Source organism: Pogoniulus pusillus, chromosome 30, assembly GCF_015220805.1.
Source record: "Pogoniulus pusillus isolate bPogPus1 chromosome 30, bPogPus1.pri, whole genome shotgun sequence".
NCBI lineage: Eukaryota > Metazoa > Chordata > Aves > Piciformes > Lybiidae > Pogoniulus > Pogoniulus pusillus.
Genome location: NC_087293.1, coordinates 12,370,354 through 12,391,845, shown reverse-complemented (window position 1 = coordinate 12,391,845; position 21,492 = coordinate 12,370,354). Strand labels below are relative to the sequence as shown.

At 60.7% G+C, this 21,492-nt stretch overlaps 1 protein-coding gene across 1 annotated transcript in view; it reads right to left on the bottom strand.

Annotated features, from left to right (window-relative positions):
- MYO18B (myosin XVIIIB) overlaps nucleotides 1-20,216 on the bottom strand; it is an 87,454-nt gene extending 67,238 nt beyond the window's left edge. Inside the window, exons 1-14 of the mRNA XM_064169055.1 lie at nucleotides 19,875-20,216; nucleotides 19,020-19,181; nucleotides 17,893-18,048; nucleotides 17,764-17,795; nucleotides 16,082-17,573; nucleotides 15,939-15,996; nucleotides 15,607-15,719; nucleotides 14,359-14,535; nucleotides 13,242-13,440; nucleotides 11,852-11,994; nucleotides 10,286-10,386; nucleotides 9,114-9,177; nucleotides 6,994-7,138; nucleotides 325-495 (exon numbers count right to left, since the gene is read on the bottom strand). Of these exons, the coding sequence (XP_064025125.1) occupies nucleotides 325-495; nucleotides 6,994-7,138; nucleotides 9,114-9,177; nucleotides 10,286-10,386; nucleotides 11,852-11,994; nucleotides 13,242-13,440; nucleotides 14,359-14,535; nucleotides 15,607-15,719; nucleotides 15,939-15,996; nucleotides 16,082-17,573; nucleotides 17,764-17,795; nucleotides 17,893-18,048; nucleotides 19,020-19,181; nucleotides 19,875-20,216 (3,355 nt within the window). The remainder of the gene's footprint in view (nucleotides 1-324; nucleotides 496-6,993; nucleotides 7,139-9,113; nucleotides 9,178-10,285; nucleotides 10,387-11,851; nucleotides 11,995-13,241; nucleotides 13,441-14,358; nucleotides 14,536-15,606; nucleotides 15,720-15,938; nucleotides 15,997-16,081; nucleotides 17,574-17,763; nucleotides 17,796-17,892; nucleotides 18,049-19,019; nucleotides 19,182-19,874) is intronic.
- Between the last annotated feature and the right edge of the window lie 1,276 nt (nucleotides 20,217-21,492).

The window sequence follows — 21,492 nt, the reverse complement described above, 5'->3', positions numbered from 1 at the left end:
AAGGACAAAATAACCATACTGCAGTGGACATCATGGCCTCTCCCTCCAGCAGACCCCCCATTCTGTCACTGTGGGGGTGACAGAACCCTGGAACAGGCTGCCCAGGGTGGGTTGTGGAGCTTCCCTCTCTGGAGATAGTCAAAGCCCACCTGGATGTATTCCTGTGTAACCTGGTCTAGGTGATGCTGCTCTGGCAGGAGGGTTCGACTGGATGAGCTTTGGAGGTCCTTCCAGCCCTTGACACTCAGTGATCTCCCCCATGCAGAGCACTTCACACCCCTCTCACCCAGGAAGGAAGGGGGCAGGGATGCAGCAGCCTGATACCTGCTTGGCTGTCGTCTGCCGGGGGGTGCCGGTGGCCTCGCGCCGCGACCTGCGCCAGGATCTGCTTCAGGTGGTGTTTGAAGACAGCAGTGGTGAGCTCCTCCAGCTCACAGCCCAGCACCTCTGCCGCCTTGCTCGCGCTCTCAAACTTCATGAACTGCTTCCTGCCAACTGGGGAGAGGCACAGAGGGGCCACAAACAAGCATAGACTCAACCAGGTTGGAAGAGACCTCCAAGATCGTCCGATCCAGCCTAAGGAGGCAGGTTTAGGATGGACAGCAGGAAGAAGTTCTTCACAGCAAGAGTGATTGGCATTGGAATGGGCTGCCCAGGGAGGTGGTGGAGTCACCATGCCTGGAGATGTTTAAGAGGAGCCTGGGTGAGGCACTTAGTGCCATGGGTTAGTGAATTGGAAGGGTTAGGTTGGACTCAATGATCTCAGAGGTCTTTTCCAACCTGCTTAATTCTGTGATCACCCAGCCCTGGCCAAGCAACCAGACCATGGCACTAAGTGCCTCATTCAGGCTTTGCTTCAACACCTCCAGGGATGGTGACTCCACCACCTCCCTGGGCAGCCCATTCCAATGCCAATCACTCTCTCTGCCAACATCTTCCTCCTAACATCCAGCCTAGACCTCCCCTGGCACAACTTGAGGCTGTGTCCACTCATTCTGTTGCTGGTTTCTGGGCTCAGGCAGAGCCAGCCCAAGCAGAGACAGACACAGGCTGAGCCTGCACACTCCCACATGCAACCCCCTCTCCCCTCAAAATCAAAACCAACTACACCCTAAACCAGCTGCTGTTTGTACATGGGATGGTGGAGGGGGGGTTGCTCTACTAGTGCATCTCAGGTGCCTTCCATCCCCCCCCACAAGGCAGCTGGATCAGCTCTTCCCTCACAGCAACTGCTCAGAGAGGTGGTAGTTGGTGTCCCATCCCTGGAACCACTGCAGGTCAGGTTGTCTGAGCAACCTGCCCGAGGTACAGACCATGCCACCTGCCCAGGCTGCTGCTGCCAGCATGGCATCAGGAGTGCTGTGCGTGTCAAGAGCTCCAGTGGAGGCAACGAGCAGATGTGTTGATGGGAACTGATGGGATTAGGAGACAATCCCTCAAAATCCTGGATCACCTTCCCCAGCCCCAGCCATGCCAGCCCTGCCTGACAGCAGGAGAGCAGCAGTAGACAGACCTGGCACAATATTTCCACTCAGCCACAGCCATTCCAGCTTCGTGATTAAAACCAGTAGGGAAGCAACCTGCAGGATCAGGATCTCTTTCCAAAAGGAAAGGTGCTGAGGAAGCAGCCAGCCAGAGCAGGAACACAGAGGGATGAGCAGAGAGGGGATGAGCAGAAAGGGGAGCAGCAGAGACCTCAGGGCAGCAAGTTTAGGTGGTGATGGGTGAGGAGCCAGAGCAGGGCTCTGATGGGTAACACAAACCTCTAAAACACAGCAGGCTGCTGCTGACAGGGAGAGAGGCTTTGGGTTGGAGAGTAGGAGATGGTCACATCCTGGCCAGCCCCACGGAGGTCCATGGTCCTCCACTGACCACTGAAGCGATGCACAAAGCAGGAGACTATTTTGCCCAGGGCCAGAGCTGGGGAGCTGCTTCCCAGCACACCCAGGAGAGGCATTCCTCACTCCCCCCTCCCCTTTGATCTTTTCCCATTATCTTTTATTCTGACTGAAAGACTCCAACATCAAGGAGCAGGCAGAGGAATTGCCTCAGCAACTCGGCCTTTGATTGATTTTGTGTTCACTTGGGTTGGTCTGAGCTGGCTGAGCAGGGGCTGCTTCCTCTCACAGCTCCACGCACTGCTGCTAGAGGGGCTGTAGGGTCAGGGCTGCACAACCTGCCCACTGCCAGTTGCCCACATCAGCCACTCCAGCTGCCCACGCTGCCTGCTCTGGCATCCCTCACTGTCCTGTCACTACAGCATCCCACATTGCCTGCTCTGGCATCCCACACCAGTCACCCCAGCATCCCACATTGCCTGCTCTGGCATCCCACACCAGTCACCCCAGCATCCCACACTGCCTGCTCTGGCATCCCACACCAGTCACCCCAGCATCCCACACTGCCTGCTCTGGCATCCCACACCAGTCACCCCAGCATCCCACACTGCCTGCTCTGGCATCCCACACTGCCTGCTCTGGCATCCCACACCAGTCACTCCAGCATCCCACACTGCCTGCTCTGGCATTCCACACCAGGCACTCCATCACCCCACACCAGTCACTCCAGCATCACACACTGCCTGTCCCAGCATCCCACACCAGTCACTCCAGCACCCTCCACCTCACTCCAATCTCCCCTTAGGGAGCTGTAGAGAGCCATAAGGTCTCCCCTCAGCCTCCTTTTCTGAGGCCGAGCACCCCCAGCTCCTTCAGCTGCTCCTCACCAGTCCTGCCTGGTCGTCACCATCCCTGGGACTGCTGCGGTGAGCCAGAAGCATCCACACAATGATGCAGGAGGGTGATAGATGCAGGATCCTGCCCTGACGCTGCCAATCGTCACAGGGGCTGGGCTCTCAGACCCTCCCCAGCCCGATCAGCACCTCCAGCCCCTGCTCCTGTTGGGCTTTCCTCTTTCCAAAGGATCCAGGGGTGTGAGGAAAGCCACGTTTGGCTCCCAGCCATGGCACGGGGAGCACCTGAGTGACTTGCAGCCACTGGAAGCCTGCTTGATTCTATGAAAACCGAGGGTGGGAAGCCCTCAGAAGGCAGAGAAAGAAAGCTCTGTGGCTCCCTAACAGTCAGCAAAAGGCAGAGCTTGAGAGTCAGCTGAACGCTGACCCCCAGCTGTGCCCTAAACCTCCTTCTCCGTTTCAGAGGCAAGGGAAGAAACGCGAATCTGTCACCTTCTGCAGCCCACAGAGGCGACTGGAAGCACTTAGGTAAACGGGTACCTGGGGTGTCCCCCCCACGGCCTCTGCCCCTCCCTCAGGCTCCTTCCTCACCAAAAACAACAACCAAAACGAAGAGCTGCTCCAACACCTCTCCAAAGGCACCGGGGAAAGGCTGGCACCGGGGATGGAGCAGGCTGTTGAAATCCAACCTTTTCCTCTCCCTCTTTTCCCAGCTGCAAACAGCATCTCCCACTCGCAGCAAGGTTGAGCTGGGGCCACCCCTCCCTCCCTTCCTTCCTCCCTTCCTTCCTCCCTTCCTGGCTCCTGAGCAAAGCCGAGTTGGTGAGGAGGCAGCCAGCCGCAGCAGGGCAACAGACAAAAAGAAAGCTGCAGCTAACCCTTGCTGGGGGCCGAAGCTGCAGCGTGGCAGGTGCCAGGGCTGGGGCTGGCAGCGCCGGAGGCTGCGGTGCTGCTGAAAAGCCAGCGAGGAAAGCTCCCTTCGGTGCCACTGCGAGGGGAGGGTTTTGAATAGAAGCTTTCAAAGCCTATGAAAGGGGCAGGGAAGCTGATGGCTATCAGCAGCCGAGGTTCCACCACATTAAAGGAGCCATCACCCCCACCGAGACTTGTGCTCCAAGCCGGCTTTGATCCATTTTTCATCCATTTTTCATCCACCTTTGCTTTCATATCTCCCCTTTTGTTGAGGTGCGGTGGGGGAAGCGCTCAGCGCAGCGAGTGCTGCTGAGACATGCGCTGCTCGTTAATCCCCTGCCCGGCTCTGCTCCCCTGCCCCAGCCCTGCTCCCCAGACACCTTCCTAGTCCTGCCCGGCTCTGCTCGTTAATCCCCTGCCCGGCTCTGCTCCCCTGCCCCAGCCCTGCTCCCCAGACACCTTCCTAGTCCTGCCCGGCTCTGCTCGTTAATCCCCTGCCCGGCTCTGCTCCCCTGCCCCAGCCCTGCTCCCCAGACACCTTCCTAGTCCTGCCCGGCTCTGCTCGTTAATCCCCTGCCCGGCTCTGCTCCCCTGCCCCAGCCCTGCTCCCCAGACACCTTCCTAGTCCTGCCCAGCGCTGCTCGTTAATCCCCTGCCCGGCTCTGCTCCCCTGCCCCAGCCCTGCTCCCCAGACACCTTCCCAGCCCTGCCCAGCTCTGCTCGTTAATCCCCTGCCCGGCTCTGCCCCCCAGCCCCAGCCCTGCTCCCCAGACACCTTCCTAGTCCTGCCCAGCTCTGCTCGTTAATCCCCTGCCCGGCTCTGCCCCCCAGCCCCAGCCCTGCTCCCCAGACACCTTCCCAGCCCTGCCCGGCTCTGCTCCCCTGCCACCTTCCCAGCCCTGCCCGGCTCTGCTCCCCTGCCACCTTCCTAGCCCTGCCCAGCTCTGCTCCCCTGCCACCTTCCTAGGCTTGCCAAACTGCTGGGGACAAGAGCCGTAGAGCAGAACACTCGATTGTGTGATCTGGTCCAGGTGATCCTGCTCTGGCAGGGAGCTTGCACTGGCTGAGCTTTGGAGGTCCCTTCCAGCCCCTGACCTGCTGTGACCCTGAGCTAACCTGCAGACAGCCCTGAAGGTCCCAAGGCATTTTCTGTGTGCTGCTTTGGGTGCTTGTTTGGAGCTGCCAACCTGCATGGTCCTGTGAGTCTGTGGCAAGGTGAAGCTTGACAGGGCTCTGGGCAACCTGATGCAGTTGAGGATGTCCCTGCTGACTGCAGGGGGGGGTTGGACTGGATGACCTTTGGAGGTCTCAAACCATTCTATGATTCTATAACTAAACCACATCCCCCAGCACTACATTGACACAGCTCTTGAGCACCTCCAGGGATGAGCACTCCAGCACCTCCCTGGGCAGCCTCTGCCAAGCCCTGACCACTCTTGCAGCAAAGAAATGTTTCCTCATCTCCAACCTAACCCTCCCCTGGCACAATTTCAGGCCATTTCCTCTCGTTCTATCACCTGATACTAGGCAGAGACCAACCCCACCTGCCCCCAACCTCCTTTCAGGGAGCTGCAGACAGCAACGAGGTCTCCTCTCAGCCTCCTCTTCTCCAGACTAATCACCCCCAGCTCCCTCAGCTGCTCCTCCCCAGTCCTGTTCTCCAGACCCCCTCACCAGCTTCCTTGCACTTCTCTGGTCCTGCCGCAGCCCTGGCAGCAGGATTTGAGGTGCCCAGTGGCCAGCAGAGGGGCAGGATCTCCTCCCAGCCGCTGCTGGCTGCATCACTGCTGACGCAGGAGCAGCCTCGTCCCTTTCAAACAGTTACTCAATGATTAATGACACAAATTAGCAGCAGACATGTTGGGGCACGCTGCAGAGACACTTATAAACGCCTGGGGCTGAGTTTATGGCAGCCTCAGAAAGTGAAGTGTGTAAATCACTGTGGCTGCCTCCAGAAGGGCTTCGAGGCAGAGGGTAGCATGCACAGAGTTGAGCATCAGAGGTTGTGCAGCATGAGAGTGATAAGAGGCTGGAATGGGTTGCCCAGGGAGGTGGCTGAGGCCCCATGGCTGGAGGTGTTTGAGGCCAGGCTGGCTGAGGCTGCGTGCAGCCTGCTCTAGGGTAGGGTGTCCCTGGGCATGGCAGGGGGGTTGGAATTGGCTGCTCCTTGTGGTCCCTTCCAACCATGACTGATTCTGTGATTCTAAGTGCCACCTAAACCTGAGGAGGGACTTCTTGACTTTCAGGGCAGGTTGTCTAGAAGCCTGAAAGGAGGTTGTAGCCAAATGGGAATGGTCTCTTCTGCCAGGCGCAGAACAAGAGGACACAGCCTCAAGCTGTGCCAGGGCAGGTTCAGGCTGGATGTTAGGAGGAAGTTCTTTGCAACAAGAGTGATTTGCATTGGAAGGGGCTGCCCAGGGAGGTGGTGGAGTCACTGTCCCTGGAGGTGTTTAAGAGGAGGCTGCATGAGGCACTTAGTGCCATGGGTTAGTTGATTAGAAGGTGTTAGGTGATAGATTGGACTCAGTGATCTCAGAAGTCTTTTCCAGCCTGGTCAATTCTGCATTTCTGTGACCTTCTCTGAGAGGTGATGGAGTCTCACAGAATGACAGAACCATGCAGGCTGGCAAAGCCCCTCAGGATCACCGAGTCCAACCTAGAACCCTAATCTACAAGATTCACCTTAAACCACAGCCCTAAGCACCACATCCAAACCACCCTGAAACACCTCCAGGGATGGAGACTCCACCACCTCCCTGGGCAGCCCATTCCAATGCCAATCACTCTCTCTGACAACAACTTCCTCCTCACATTCAGCCTAGACCTCCCCTGCCACAACTTCACACTGTGTCCCTTTCTTCTGTTGCTGCTTGCCTGGCAGCAGAGCCCAACCCCACCTGGCTACAGCCTCCCTTCAGGCAGCTGCAGACAGCAATGAGCTCTGCCCTGAGCCTCCTCTGCTGCAGGCTGCACACCCCCCCAGCTCCCTCAGCCTCTCCTCACAGGGCTGTGCTCCAGGCCCCTCCCCAGCCTTGCTGCCCTTCTCTGGACACCTTCCAGCTCCTCAACATCTCTCTTGAATTGAGGAGCCCAGAACTGGACACAGCACTCAAGGGGTGGCCTGAGCAGTGCTGAGCACAGGGGCAGAAGAACCTCCCTTGTCCTGCTGGCCACACTGCTCCTGAGCCAGGCCAGCACATGGCATCATCCAGCTCCTCCACAGGCACAAAATGCTCAAAGCCACCAGCCATGCCACAGCCTTGGGTGAGCACTGCTCCTGCATGCCTCCCCATGGGCAACGTGCCCTGGCATCACCAGGGTGTTCTTCCCCCTCCTCCAACCCACCCAGCAGAAATGAGGTCCAAGGAAAGGAGTGGATCTCCTCTTACCTTTACAGGCCCCAGCAGCTCCCAGGTGGTAGATGCCAGCCAAGACACGCCAAATGCCCACTTGCTCCTCTGCCGTGATGCCCAGCGTGCCCATGGCAGCCTGCAGCTGGGTGAATGCCACCGAGGCTCTCTGCTTCTCCTCAGGCTGTGGGTGGAAGGAGATGGGAGGCAAATCCCCATGGCCTCTGCCAGAGCAGCCCAGGGGGTGGGCACAGGGATGCACAGGGGGGCAAGGCAAAAGGGCATCTGAACACCACGTGGGCAGCAAGGCAAAGACACCAAGGGACCTCGGGAGGAGTTTGGAAAGCAGTGGGAGAGGCTCTGGCAGGTTCCTCAGGAGCCTGCTGTGAGGAGCAAGCCTGACTGCATCTTCTCAATCCTGCAGCTGAACACAGCTCCCACTCCAGGGCTGTCCACAGGGGTGTCCAGCAGCAGCTAGAGATGGTATCCTGGTATCTTCTCACCATGTGCACCCACCGTGGGCACGCTGAGGCCAGCTGAACAGCTCCCAGCCACCAGCAGGACCTCACCTGCCCACCCCTAAGCATGGCAGCTCCATCCATGACTCCTGCCACTTATTTATTTGGGCCAACACAGCCCCACAGGGAGCTGAGTCCTTTCTCCTTCTGGGCTGAGCCTGCTGCCTGCAGACAAGTCCAGTTCTCTGGAGCTAGGCACCAGTGGGCACCATCCCCATGCTGGCAGGGACCAGCCCTGAGTCTCTAAGGAGCAACCCACTTAGACTCAAGGGTTTGAGCTCCTGCAGGGTGGCTGCTGAGGAGGAAACACAACTGAGAGCTGCAATTGCTCCAGCATGCAAAATCCACCCCAAATTCTGTGCCCCTGGTGTCACAGCAGGGTTGTCCACCCCCACCAGCAGCAGGGTGGGAAGGGCTGGGATGTCACCAGGTAGATTTTTTGGTCTGAAAGATTGCTCCAAACTCCAGAAGAATCCAGAGCCAGCTCTGGAATTCCCTCTGGGCTGGCTCCACAGCAGCTGCCCCAGAGGCAGCTCTGGGGTTCCCTCTGGGCTGGCTCCACAGCAGCTGCCCCAGAGCCAGCTCTGGGGTTCCCTCTGGACTGTCTCCACAGCAACTGCCCCAGAGGCAGCTCTGGAGTTCCCTCTGGGCTGGCTCCACAGCAACTGCCCCAGAGGCAGCTCTGGGGTTCCCTCTGGGCTGGCTCCACAGCAGCTGCCCCAGAGGCAGCTCTGGAGTTCCCTCTGGGCTGGCTCCACAGCAGGTGAAGGAAGAGTTGCCACCATCCCTGCTCAGCCAGAATGGAGCAGCTTTTGGGTGTCTCACCCTTCACCAACCCCATCCTCAGCACCCTGGGTGCTCCTTGGCCAAGGCCAGTGCACCCTGCTGAGCCCAGCCTGGCTTTCTGGGGACCTTCACGTGCCATGGAGGATATCACTGGGAGGAGAAGCAGTGGCAGGAACAAAGCATTGTCCCTTTTGCAGAGCTCACAGCCCCTGGATGCCAGAGGTGTTGTCCATGGCTGGTGCTGCCCAGCCCTTCCTGACCCTCTGCATCCCAGTGGGAAAACTTTCTGTGCTGGGATGAGGAACTCACAGGAATTGGGGGCTGCAGACAGAGGTAAAACCCCCTCTGTGACCCCAAATTTGCTGCTGTGGTACCTCACTGTGTCCTCCCCGGAGGCCACCATGCCTCTGGCTGCTGGAGCAGGGCAGGAGGTGCCAAATGAAGGGGGAATGTTGAATTCATGGGTGGAAGCTGTCACTGCAAGCTGCTGTGCTTCATGCTGGACCTTTGGCCCATGGACAACCTGCCTGAACTGCTCAGACAGCTCAGACTGGAGGAGCTGGTGCTGGAAACCAACTGCAGGACGTTTAGTCCCTAAAAATCCCATTCTGGATTAGGGACTCTCCAAACAATGTGCTCATCCCATCCCCATCCTCCCAGGATCTTCTGTCACAGGGAAACATCAGGAGTTGTTGGCTCCAGAGCAGCAGGATCCACCCTCAGGGTGGGTTTGGAAGTCCAAACCCAAGTGCAGACCATCAGGCAGCAGCTTGAATGCTCCAACAGGGCTGTTGGAAAGGTTCCTCACACCCCAGTATTTGCTCCTAGCCCTCCACAGGCCTGCTTTCTCCTTACCTTGGAGCATGGCTTGATCCCAAAGGAATTGCTCTCAGCCACCTGGTGCAAGTGCAGCATTGTCCTGGAAGCAGGCACAGAAAATAGGACTCAAGCTTCCACCCACCCTCAGCACCCCCCAGCATCCCTGCCCACTTCACTGGGGGCATCCCGAACACCTACAGGGCCCCCAGGTGACACCCCAGGGAAAGGATCCTGTGGCTGTGACCTGGAATGGGGATGGAGCTGGCAGCACACATGCCAAGATCCTTCCCCCAGGGCAGCTCAGGGATGTAAGGAAAGGCAGAAGGGAGCAGGGAGAAGGATCAGGTGCTGGTCTCATCTGAGCAGCCCAATTTGAGCTTTAGGGAAGGGGTGGCAGAGAGCAGCAGAAAAGGTCCCTGTTTGCTAGGGAGTCACAGAAGCATGGAGTGGGTTTGGTTGGAAGAGACCTTTCAGCTCACCCAGTCCAACCATCAACCCAGCACTGCCAGGGCACCACTAAGCCATGGCCCTCAGCACCACAGCTCCATGGCTTTGAAACCCCACCAAGGATGAGGACTCCACCACTGCCCCTGGGCAGCCTGGGCCAGGCCTTGACAACCCTCAAGGGGAAGAAATTGTTCCTCATGTCCAACCTAAACTCCTCCTGGGGCAACTTGAGGCCATTTGCTCTTGTTCTGTAACTTGTTCCTTGAGAGAAGAGACCAAACCCTACCTGGCTCCAACCTTTCAGGGAGCTGTAGAGAGCAATGAGGTCTGCCCTCAGCCTCACAGGATGTTAGGGGTTGGAAGGGACCCAAAAAGATCATCAAATCCACCCCCCCCCCTCCCCCAGCCAGAGCAGGACCAGAAGGTCTGCCCTCAGCTGCCTCTTCTCCAGGCTGACCACCCCCAGCCCCCTCAGCTGCTCCTCATCAATCCTGTTTCTCCAGACCCTTTCCCCAGCTTTGTTGCCCTTCTCTGGACCTGCCCCAGGCTTTCAATGTCCCTCTTGCAGTGAGGGCCCCAAAGCTGTCCCCAGGACCTGCAGTATGAAGCCCCCTGCAGCACCACTGATGCAACCACTCTGTCCTCTCTCAGCAGAGGAGGTCTCAAAACCCACACTGCTGGAGCAGGGAGTTGGTATCAGTCCCAGCCAAGCCCCTCAGGACCCTTCAGCCAGGCAAGGAGCAGAGCTGCCACACACCCACCTCTGTGCCACATCCAGCCCTGCCAGCAGCATGGGGAAGATGTTGAAGTTGCTCTCTCCCTGGGGCTGCTGGGCGATGCGAGACCTCTCCAGCAGCATGGTCTGGGGAGGGAACGGAGGCAGGAGTGAGCTGCAGCACCCAGCCCACGGGGACAGGGACAGACCGAGAGGGGGCTGGGAGCTGCCAAGGAAGGGTTGAGTTTCTCCTTGCAGGGCAATAGGTGGGTTTGGAGCCTGCTCCTCACTCCTGCTTGGGGCTGTGCACCACAGGCTGTGGAGCAGGAGCTGGGTGGTGCCCCAGGCACACATCAAGGTGCAACTCCCAAGGTCCCTCCCCACTTTGGAGCTCTGGGTGATGTGATGGTCCTGGCATGGGTGCTCCAGTCTCAGGATAGACCATTGCCTGGCCTTGAGACAAGCTTAGATCTGCCTCCAGCCTTGCCAAGGTTGGTCAATGCCAGCACTGACACCAGGAACCCTGCAGAGCTGGGATGTCCCAGATGGATTGTCCCAACATCCCACAAGCATCCCAGGAAGGGGGTCCAGAGAGGGAATGTTCCCAGGAGCACATTTCCACTCCTAAACAAGGACCAAAACGTGGCTGCTGGCTCCTTGGTGGTGCCTGGGGGGCAGGAGGGGCAGCAGTGGTGGCTGCTGGCTCTTTGGTGGTGCCTGGGGGACAGGGGAGGCAGCAGTGGTGGCTGCTGGCTCCTTGGTGGTGCCTGGGAGGCAGGAGGGGCAGCAGTGGTGGCTGCTGGCTCTTTGGTGGTGCCTGGGGGGCAGGAGGGGCAGCAGTGGTGGCTGCTGGCTCTTTGGTGGTGCCTGGGGGGCAGGAGGGGCAGCAGTGGTGGCTGCTGGCTCCTTGGTGGTGCCTGGGGGGCAGGAGGGGCAGCAGTGGTGGCTGCTGGCTCCTTGGTGGTGCCTGGGGGGCAGGAGGGGCAGCAGTGGTGGCTGCTGGCTCTTTGGTGGTGCCTGGGGGGCAGGAGGGGCAGCAGTGGTGGCTGCTGGCTCCTTGGTGGTGCCTGGGGGGCAGGAGGGGCAGCAGTGGTGGCTGCTGGCTCCTTGGTGGTGCCTGGGGGGCAGGAGGGGCAGCAGTGGAGGCTGCTGGCTCCTTGGTGGTGCCTGGGAGGCAGGAGGGGCAGCAGTGGTGCCTGGGGGGCTCCCCACTAGCAGATACCAGCTCAAGCCTTCTCCTCCAGCAGAGGAGGCCCTGAGGACAGGCAGCTATGATCAAAGTGCCTTTGCACAGCAGCCCTGCTGGGGATGAAAGCCCCCAGAGGTTCTGCTGCAAGCTGACTTGTGAGGTGCTGCTGAACTCTGCATTTCCTCATCAGCATCTCATCCCAGCACCGAGCTCCTTGCCAGGAAGTGCAGGGGACAGCCTGAGGCTGGCAGACCTCCTGGCTTGGCATCTTTGGCCCAGGAAGAGAAGCAGTGCAGAACATTACCCCTCACACCCAGCCTGGCTGGCACAGGTGGCACAGGAGCTGTTCACTCCCATCCCAAGGGCCTCCAGTTTCAGTCAGAGCCCTCCCCCACCTCACCCAGTGACAGGTCCCACGGGCACCTGGAGGTGAGCAGCAGTTATCTGGCCAGTGGCATTGAAATCCAGCGACAGGAGCATGGAGAAGCGTGTGGAGCTGCTGCTGGAGCTGGTGGTCACGGACCCAAAGGCTCCCAGGATGGTGAACATGGCCTGGATCTTCTCCACTGCAAAACCCAGCACAGGCTGCAGCCCTGCACCGCTCCAGTGCTTGCTGGCAGAGAGCCAGACCCCAGCAGGGCTGCACCAGCACAGCCTCATAGAATCATAGAGCCAAGCAGGTTGGAAGAGAGCTCCAAGCTCAGCCAGGCCAACCTAGCACCCAGCCCTGACCAAGCAACCAGACCATGGCACTAAGTGCCCCAGCCAGGCTTGGCTTCAACACCTCCAGGCACAGCCACTCCACCACCTCCCTGGGCAGCCCATTCCAATGCCAATCACTCTCTCTGCCAACAACTTCCTCCTAACATCCAGCCTAGACCTCCCCTGCCACAGCTTGAGGCTGTGTCACCTTCTTCTGTTGCTGCTTGCCTGGCAGCAGAGCCCAACCCCACCTGGCTACAGCCTCCCTTCAGGTAGTTGCAGACAGCAATGAGCTCTGCCCTAAGCCTCCTCTGCTGCAGGCTGCACACCCCCAGCTCCCTCAGCCTCTCCTCACAGGGCTGTGCTCCAGGCCCCTCCCCAGCCTTGCTGCCCTTCTCTGGACACCTTCCAGCACCTCAACATCTCTCTTGACTTGAGGAGCCCAGAACTGGTCACAGCACTCAAGGGGTGGCCTGAGCAGTGCTGAGCACAGGGGCAGAAGAACCTCCCTTGTCCTGCTGCCCACACTGCTCCTGAGCCAGCCCAGGATGCCATTGGCTCTCTTTGCCTCAGGGCTGCACACAGCTGCTGGAGAAAGCTTCTGCCCACAGCTCCTCCTTTTCCTGCCCTCTGTGTGCTGTACCTGAGACCATGCCACCCATGCTGCCCACCATACCATGTGCCATTCCCACTCCTCACTGTGCCCCATACCTGAGACTCCTATGCTCACACTGCCCACAGTGCCCCGTACCCCAGAAGCCCGTGCCATCCACGCTGCCCACAGTGCCCCGTACCCCAGAAGCCCGTGCCATCCACGCTGCCCACAGTGCCCCGTACCCCAGAAGCCCGTGCCATCCACGCTGCCCACAGTGCCCTGTACCCCAGAAGCCCGTGCCATCCATGCTGCCCACAGTGCCCTGTACCCCAGAAGCCCGTGCCATCCACACTGTCCACACTGCCCTGTACCCCAAAATCCCATGCCATCCACGTTGCCCACAGTGCCCTGTACTTGAAGCCCTAATACCCACACTGCTCCATCCCCAAGATCATGCCACCTGCATTGCCCACTGCATCCCATACCTAAGAGCCCGATGCCCACTGTGCCCCGTACCTGAGACCGTGCCATCCACGCTGCCCGCCATGCCCACCAGGTACTCCAGAGCACTCTGGCAGCATGAGGTCTTGCCAGCCCCACTGCGTCCCAGGGGCACAATGGCCTGCTCCTGCCGTAGCAGCAGCATCTTCCTGTAGGCTCTGAGTGCCACCGAGCAGATGTGTGGGGCTGTGCCACCCCGCTTGCCCCTGGGCACCTGTGAGCAGAGAGAGACTGGCACAGAATGCCACAGCGCCACAGAATGGCAGGGGTTGGAAGGGACCTCTGGAGATCCAGCCCAAGCCTCCCTGCCAAGGCAGGGGCACCTAGAAAAGGGCACAGTGGAACACGTCCAGGTGGGTTTGGAATGTCTCCAGGGATGGAGACTCCACCACCTCTCTGGGCAGCCTGCTCCAGGGCTCCAGCACCCTTCCATTCCAGTTCCTTTTCATCTCCAGATGGAGCTTCTGATGTTCCAGTCTGTGCCCACTACCCCTTGCCCTGTGGCACCACTGCAAAAATCCTGGTGCCATCCTCCTGACACCCACCCTTGAAGTACTTATCAGCATTGCTCAGATCCCACTCAGTCTGCTCTTTCAGGACAGGGAAGCTTCCATTCTCTCAATCTTGCCACATCCTGGGTCCCAAGCATCCCTCAAGCACCCCTTGCCCTGAGCATCTCTGCTGCTGAGTGCCCCTCAAGCACCCGTTGCCCTGAGCATCTTGCTGCTGAGCATCCCTCAAGCATCCCTTGCTCTCAGCACCCCTGCTGCTGAGCGTCCCTCATGCACTCCTTGCCCTGAGCATCTCTGTTGCTGAGTGCCCCTCAAGCACCCCTTGCCCTGAGCATCTCTGCTGCTGAGTGCCCCTCAAGCACCCCTTGCTCTCAGCACCCCTGCTGCTGCGTGCCCCTCAAGCACCCCTTGCTCTCAGCACCCCTGCTGCTAAGTGTCCCTCAAGCATCCCTTACTCTCAGCATCCCTGCTGCTGAGCCTCCCCTCGCATGCCCTCGCTGCGACGGTCCCACGGTGCCATCTGCTGGCACTGCAGTGCCCAGCGCCCTCCACCACCGTCCCCAGCGGAGGTCGGCAGCCTCTTGCCACCCAATCTCAGGGTCGGCCCCTGCCCCTCTCACCTTGCCCGAGCCGCTGGTGGCTGCGAAGCTGGGTCTGATGGCCACCAGGCTGGGCCCGGCGTAGGTGTACGGCAGGCGAGCTCGGTAGCGCTGCCGCAGCGTGTGCAGGGCGCTGCACTCGTTGAGGCTGAGCAGTGTGGCCAGGTCCTCGGCCAGGTCCAAGCTGGAGGGGTTGGTCTGCAGGAATCAAGGAATCACAGACTGGTTTGGGTGGGAAAAGACCTTTCAAGCTCATCCGATTTACCACATACATCCCCCCCCCCCATCCCCCCCAGCAGGAACATCTGCAGCTAGAGCAGGGTGCTCAGAGCCACAACCAACCTGACCTGCAGCGATGCCAGCCACGGGGAATCAACCACCCCTGGGCAACCTGGGCCAGGCTCTCACCACCCTCAGTGTCAAACATTTCTCCCTTCTCTCCAGCCTGAATCTCCCTCTTTTAGTTCAAACCATCACTCTTTGTCCTGTCCCAGTAGGGTCTGCTCAAAAGTCTATCCTCAGCTTTCCTCTTGGCCCCTTTAAGCACCAAAAGGCCACCAGAAGGTCTCCTTGGAGCCTTCTCTTTTCCTGCCTGAACAACCCCAATTCCCCCAGCCTGGCCTCACAGCAGAGCCCTTCCAGCACTGCTTTGTCCTTAAGGAACAGAGGGCTACGAGGAGGAGGAGGGGACTGGAGCATTGCCTGGTGAGGACAGTCTGAGGGACCTGGGGCTGCTTAGTCTGGAGAAGAGAAGACTGAGAGGGGATTTAATCAATGTTTATAAACACCTGAGGGCTGGGGGTCAGGAGTGGGGCACAGGCTCTGCTCACTGCTCCCTGAGACAGGACAAACAGCAATGGATGGAAGCTGCAGCACAGGAGGTTCCAGCTCAGCACAAGGGGGAACTTCTTTGCTGTAAGGGTCCCAGAGCCCTGGCACAGGCTGCCCAGAGAGGTTGTGGAGTCTCCTCTGAAGACTCTCCAGGCCTGTCTGGATGTGTTCCTGTGTGCCCTGAGCTAGATTGTGTGGTTCTGCTGTGGCAGGGGGGTTGGACTGGGTGATCTCTTTGGGTCCCTTCCAACCCCTGACACCCTGTGAACAGTCAGAGCCCCCCTTGAGCTCAGCCATCATGGCCTGGATCCCACCAGCATCCCAACACCTTGGACCCATCCAGCCTGCCCACAGGCTCTAATCCTGCCCGGGCATTGTGCTAGATTCTGCAGGCAGAGGCTGCAGCCCTGCAGCAGCCAGAGCCCAGGAGGGTCTCACCCTCTGCACGCTGTCCTCGTCCACCTCCGCCACGCTGCCGTCCCCATCGCGCCGCACCCGCACCCTGCCTGCTGCCGGCTCCGCTGTCCCCACGTCTGGCTTCAGCTGCGTGGCTGCAACGAGAGGGCAACGACTTCCTCCAGCCTGGCATGGCCAAGGCAGCTCCAGGCAGAGCCGCTGCTCCCTGGGGTGCCGCCAAGGGGCACCTCCGAGGCACGGGCACGACGCAGTGCAAGAGCCGCACCCAGTGCCCACCCTGCTCCTGACCCACAGCCAGGCTGGGGACAGACAGCTCTTGGGTGGTGGGAAGTGAGGGCAGGGGAAGGCATTACCCAGGGTGAATCCATCCTCCTGGATCAGCCAAACCTTCTCCGCTTCGTACCAAGCATCCTGCGGGGGGCAGAGAGGGAGCCTGCAGCAACCGGCAGGAGCTGGGACACGCAGGGCAGAGCCTGGAGGGCTGGGGACACCTTACCTGCTCTGTGTCCATACTCTCCTCCATCTCTTTGCTCTCTCCTGGTGCCTTTTTGTCCTCTCCTGCTTCTTCCTTCACCTTTCCAGCCTCCTTTGTCACCTCTTCTGACTTCCCTTGGATCCCTCCTGGCTCCTCTTTGAGCCCCTCTGCTTTCTCTGCAGTCTTTCCAGGCTTTCTGATTTCCTTTGGCTCCTTCTTCCCACCTCCAACATCTTTCTTCATATTCTCTGGCTCTTTCTTGGCTGCTCCCAGCTCCTTCTTGGATCTTGCCTTGGATGGGGGCTCCTTGTGCCCTGGGGGTGCCCCTTTCTTCTTGCTGCTCTCAGGACCTGTCCCTTTCAGCAGGTCCCCCTCCTTCACCAGGAGTTTGCTGCAGCTCTGGGGGCCTTTGCTGGGTGTGGGGGCTGCAGCTGGGGGACTGTGCCCCAGGACAGGGTCCTTGGAGCTCTTCTCAGGGGCTGGAGCTGCAGGGCTGCTCCCTGGGCAGGGGTGCTTGGAGGTCTTCTCAGGGGCTGCAGCTGGGGGACTGCCCTTCAAGAGGGGATCCCTGGAGCTCCTCTCAGGGGCTGAAGCTGGAGGGCTGCTCCCTGAGTGGGGGGTTTTGGGGGTCTTCTCAGGAGCTGGAGTTAGAGGTTTGCTCCCTGGGCCAGGGTCCTTATGGCTCTTCTCAGGGGCTACAGCTGGGGGACTGCCACCCAGCCTGGGGTCCTTGGAGGTCTTCTCAGGGGCTGCAGCTGGGGGGCTGCTCTCTGAGTGGAGATCCTTAGAGGTCTTCTCGGGGGCTGCAGCTGGGGGGCTGCTCTCTGAGTGGAGATCCTTAGAGGTCTTCTCGGGGGCTGCAGCTGGGGGGCTGCTCTCTGAGTGAAAGTCCTTGGAGGTCTTCTCAGGGGCTGCAGCTGAGGGGCTGCCCCCCAGGCAGGGGCCCTTGGAGCTCTTCTCAGGACACGCTGACTTGGCTGCCTTAGGAGCCTCCAGCCGCAGGGTCTCTGCCGGTTTGGGAGCAGCTGCTGCTGAGCTGGGTGCAGGGGATGGGGCTTTGCTGGGGGTGGCCCCTGGTGAAGCCCTCCCAGCTGGCAGCTCCTTACGTGTGAGGCCCAGGACCCCTTTGCTGCCCTGCCCCTCTGCTTTCAGTCCGTTTTGCAGCTGCTGCACCTTGCTGCTCACTTCTCCTCCAGCAGCTGCAGCCACTCCAGGTCGGGGCTTGCTGTCCTCCCCCGTGGGCTGCCAAGCAAAGGAGAGGAGCTGGAGCCAACAGGGAGAGGGTGAAGGCCCCGACCCCACCCCAGCTCCCGGAGGCTGCAGCCCAGTGTGGGGTGCCTGTGCCAAGCACAGCCTGGCAGGACATGGAACTCCAGCCCTGATCCAGTTGCTCTGGGTATGGCCAAGAGCTGCAGGTGGCTGCCCAGACCTGGCTGCGTGGTTGCAGTCAGTGGTGGCATCATCATCCTCCTTCTTCTCCCCCTTACAGCCATCCCATCCACCCACCCACCCCCTGGATCATCGCTGGGTGCCATGCCCAGGGATACCTCCACACTCCCTCTCCTGTGCTCAGGGAGTTGGAGGACTTTGTGCCTTGCTCCATTCCCCACCCTTAATTAACAACACCTGGCACTAATCAAGCCCACAGCACTAATTGCTCAATTCTGGCAGCTGGCTGAGCCCCACCTCAGCACAAAACCCACCTCCTGCCAAGAGCTACTCCTGGTGCTGTTGCCTAGGACAGGAATTGGTTGGGGATGGGGACAGATGGGGACACTCAGACAGTGCCAAGGCAGGACACCCATCGGTGTGTGGGCTCCATCACTGCTCACCTCCTCTTTCACCCCAGCCTTGGTCTCCCTCTTCAGCTTGGCCTCCTTGGCCTCCTTCTCAGTCTCCCTCACAAGCTGCTTGATGAACCCCCCAGGGATGACCGAGAGGAGCAGGGGAGGGGTGGATGGGGGTGGTCCTCTGTCCTCGTCCCTGATCTGTGGGCAGGAGCACAGGCTGGGTTACAGGGCACAGTGCAGGGACAGGACCCCTGGCAAAGCAGCCCTGTTGGGCACATTAGTGGCACGAGCAACAGAGCATCATCACCCTGCTCTGCCAGCGTGGCCAGCCCAGACATCCTTCAGGTTGCCCAGCGAGGCTGTGGGTGACCTGTGAGCACCAGGCTGGCTTGAGGATGAGTAGGAAGCACCAAGAACAAAAGCCCCATGTAGAAGTGCTCACTGTGCCATGGAGGGCTGGGCACTGCAAGGAGCCCTCATGCACTGCCAGCTCTGCCCAGTGCCCAGCAGCTCTGGCACAGAGGTGGAAGGACCTATTCTGGCTGTAGCAAGTCAAGAAGCAGCTCCTGGCATCACAACGGGCACATGCAGACCTGGGAGTCCCTCTGTGCTGGGCCCCAAGCTGGCACAAATTCCAGCAGCTCCCACAGCAAAGGACTTTGCCAACCCATCCATGCCCCTCACAGCACCAGCACCAAACCCCACAGAGCCCCCTGAGGCTCAGCCCTGGCAGGGAACCACCTGCCCCAAACAGCAGCAAAGTGGCTCAGATCAGAAGACTTAGGCTGCAGAGGTGCCCAGAGCTGGCAGGGCCGGGCACAGCACGAGCAACACGTGCAGGAAGCCAAGGAGATGCCAGCCCTGGTGGCGTGTGGCAGTGTGTGCATGTCCCCTCCCCAGCACAGCAATGAGCCCCCTGGGCAGCCCATGAGCACCCAGCCCCAAAGCACCACCAGTGCCACCCAGACTGAGACTTTCCTTCTGCTCCCAGAGTGCCAGGCGTGAGGAGATGGCCATGGTGGTGGCGAGGTGGCACAGTGCTGTACGGAGAGCCGCAGGGAGAGAGGAGAGAGTTAGCCAGAGGCTGCTGCTGGCCGCGGGGCTGGCAGCACCACGACCTTGCTGAGCTCCTGGCACCAGATGGAGCATGGCAGCCTAGGGACGGGTACCGAGCGGCCACCTGCAGCCCGCGGCACGGCGAGGTGCCAGGAGATGCGGCGCTGCGAGGCGTCGGTGGGCACCGGGGCGGCGCTGGGACCCCTCCGCCCTGTGCTGGGCGGCGCAGGGTGGCCGCAGGAGCCTGCCCGTGCCCCGTTCCGGGCGGGGGGCAGCTGTCGGGATCATTCACACCCCGTGCCGGGGCTCCTGCGGCCGCCTCTCCTTGTACAGTAAAGGGCAGGAGCCCCAGGAGCGGCCGGGAGCTGGCTCAGGAATGTCGCCTGCCTTCCAGCCAGCGGCTCTGCCCGCCGCCCGGCCCCGCTGCCCCCGGGCGCCAGCGCTGCCCCCTCGCTGCCCCCCACACGCAGCAGGTCACCCCCAGCCCCTCCGCCGGCGCCGGAGCCTCCCTCCTGCTCTGCACGGGGGGAAACTGAGGCACGGGGGAGCGCCAAGCAGCCGGCGTGGCACAAACCAAGGGCTGGGCACCGCTGCCACGGCTCAGGCTCCCCTTACCTAGGGAGCAGGATGCGGCCCCCGTTTGGGTCCGGTCCCCGCAAAGCAGCCACCCCCGCAGGACCTGCTGCCATCTGCCTGGGTGCCAGCGGCCGGGGCCATCGAGGGCCCCAAGCCAGCCTGCTGCGTGGGGCAGGGGGCACCAGCCCTGTGCCCATCTCCGCGCCCAACCCTGCCCGGCACAGGCAGGGAGCTGGAAGCCACCTCCAGAGCCGAGGCTGCCACCATCACCGGCCCTCCCCACCTAAAAATAGCCCTTCCCCTCCGAGGGGCCCCCGGCCCAGCTGCCAGCACACCCTGACCCCTCCACGGGCCCCTCAACCCCAGAGGGTCCCCCCTCAGAGCTCCATTACCTGGACCGGGGGGCTGCGGGCACAGGCGGGCACCAGGCGGTGCCACCCGTGCGGGACACGGCGAGCGGAGAGCGAAGGCGGCGGAGGGGCAGCGGCGGCAGCAGGGCAGCGGCGGCAGCAGGGCAGCGGCGAGCGCTCCTCACACCGCCCCCCGGCACGGCAGCTGAGGTGACACATGTCACAGCTAAAAATAGCCTGCGCTGGCCGCAGACGGTGGCACGGCGGGGCCCTGCCGTGCCCTGGCCTCTCGGCAGCGCCTGGCACACGCCTCTGCCACCCCTGCACACCCAGCACGCGTGTTTGTGCCCTCCGTGCCAGCGCACCAAGTGGGGAGGGGGGCATCCTGGGTTGGCATGAAGCAGCTCAGGGGCGCTGCAGGAGGGCATCCCAGGTTGGCCCCAAAACCTCATGGTTGGGTGGTGCAGCAGGGCACCTCAGATTATCCCCCCACAGTCGGGTGCTGCAGGAGGGCACCTCAGGTCGGCCCCAAAATCTCATGGTTGAGTGGTGCAAGAGGGACCCGAGATGTCCCCACATCCCCATGGTTGGGTGCTGCAGGAGGGCACCCCAAGTTGGCCCCAAAACCTCATGTTTGAGTGTTGCAGGAGGGCACCTCAGGTGGTCCCCACATCCCCATGGTTGGGTGCTGCAGGAAGGCACCCCAGGCTGTCCCTTGGGTTCAAGCACTGGCATGGGGCACCCCAGAGCAGCCTGGCTCCCCTGCCAGCTCCAGCCCCTCTGAGATGGGGTTTGGAGCTGGGGAGGGACCTGAGAGCTTAAAATAGTCTCTCGTGGTCTAAAGAGGCCACCCCAGTGCCAAGGCCAGCGTGGCCAGGAGCCTGGGCAGGTGGGGAGCAGCAGGCAGAGCCCTGCCTGCCCTCGGGGGTGCTGGCACCACAATCTCCAACCTCACCTCCCTACGGAGCTCTGCCAGGGACTGCTGGGTGACTGTGGAGGGGCAGAAGGTGACCCTCCAGGGACTGGCAGGACCCACATCCCACCCAGCACCAGAACCCAACACCCAGACAAGGCTGAAGGAGTGAGATGAGGCCAAGCCCAGCTGCAAAGGTGCAACCCAACCCCTGCTGCTCCACATCTCCACTGAAGAGCTCCATGGATGTGCCCAAGGGATCGGCGTCAACAGCTGGCAAAGCTCTGTTGCTAAGGAAGGGAACAAGGTTGCTGGTGTGTGCCTGACAGGACACCAAGGCAAGCTCCAAGGTGCTCCAAACTTATTCTCAATCCCACATTTCCAGCCAGAATACTATAATTGAAGGGTGCTGGAGCCCTGGAGCAGGCTGCCCACAGAGGTGGTGGAGTTTCCATCTTTGGAGACTTTCCTAACCCAGCTGGACGTGTTCCTGCGTGCCCTTCTCTAGGTGCCTTGGCATGGAGGGGTTGGACTGGCTGAGCTCCAGAAGAGGGAGGTGATTCTCCTCCTCTGCTCTGCTGAGACCCCACCTGGAGTACTGCATCTAGTTCTGGAGCCCCTGGGACAAGAGGGATGTGGAGATGCTGGAGAGTGTCCAGAGCAGGGCCAGGAGGATGCTCAGAGGCTGCAGCAGCTCTGCTGTGAGCACAGAGTGAAAGAGTTGGGGCTGTGCAGGCTGGAGCAGAG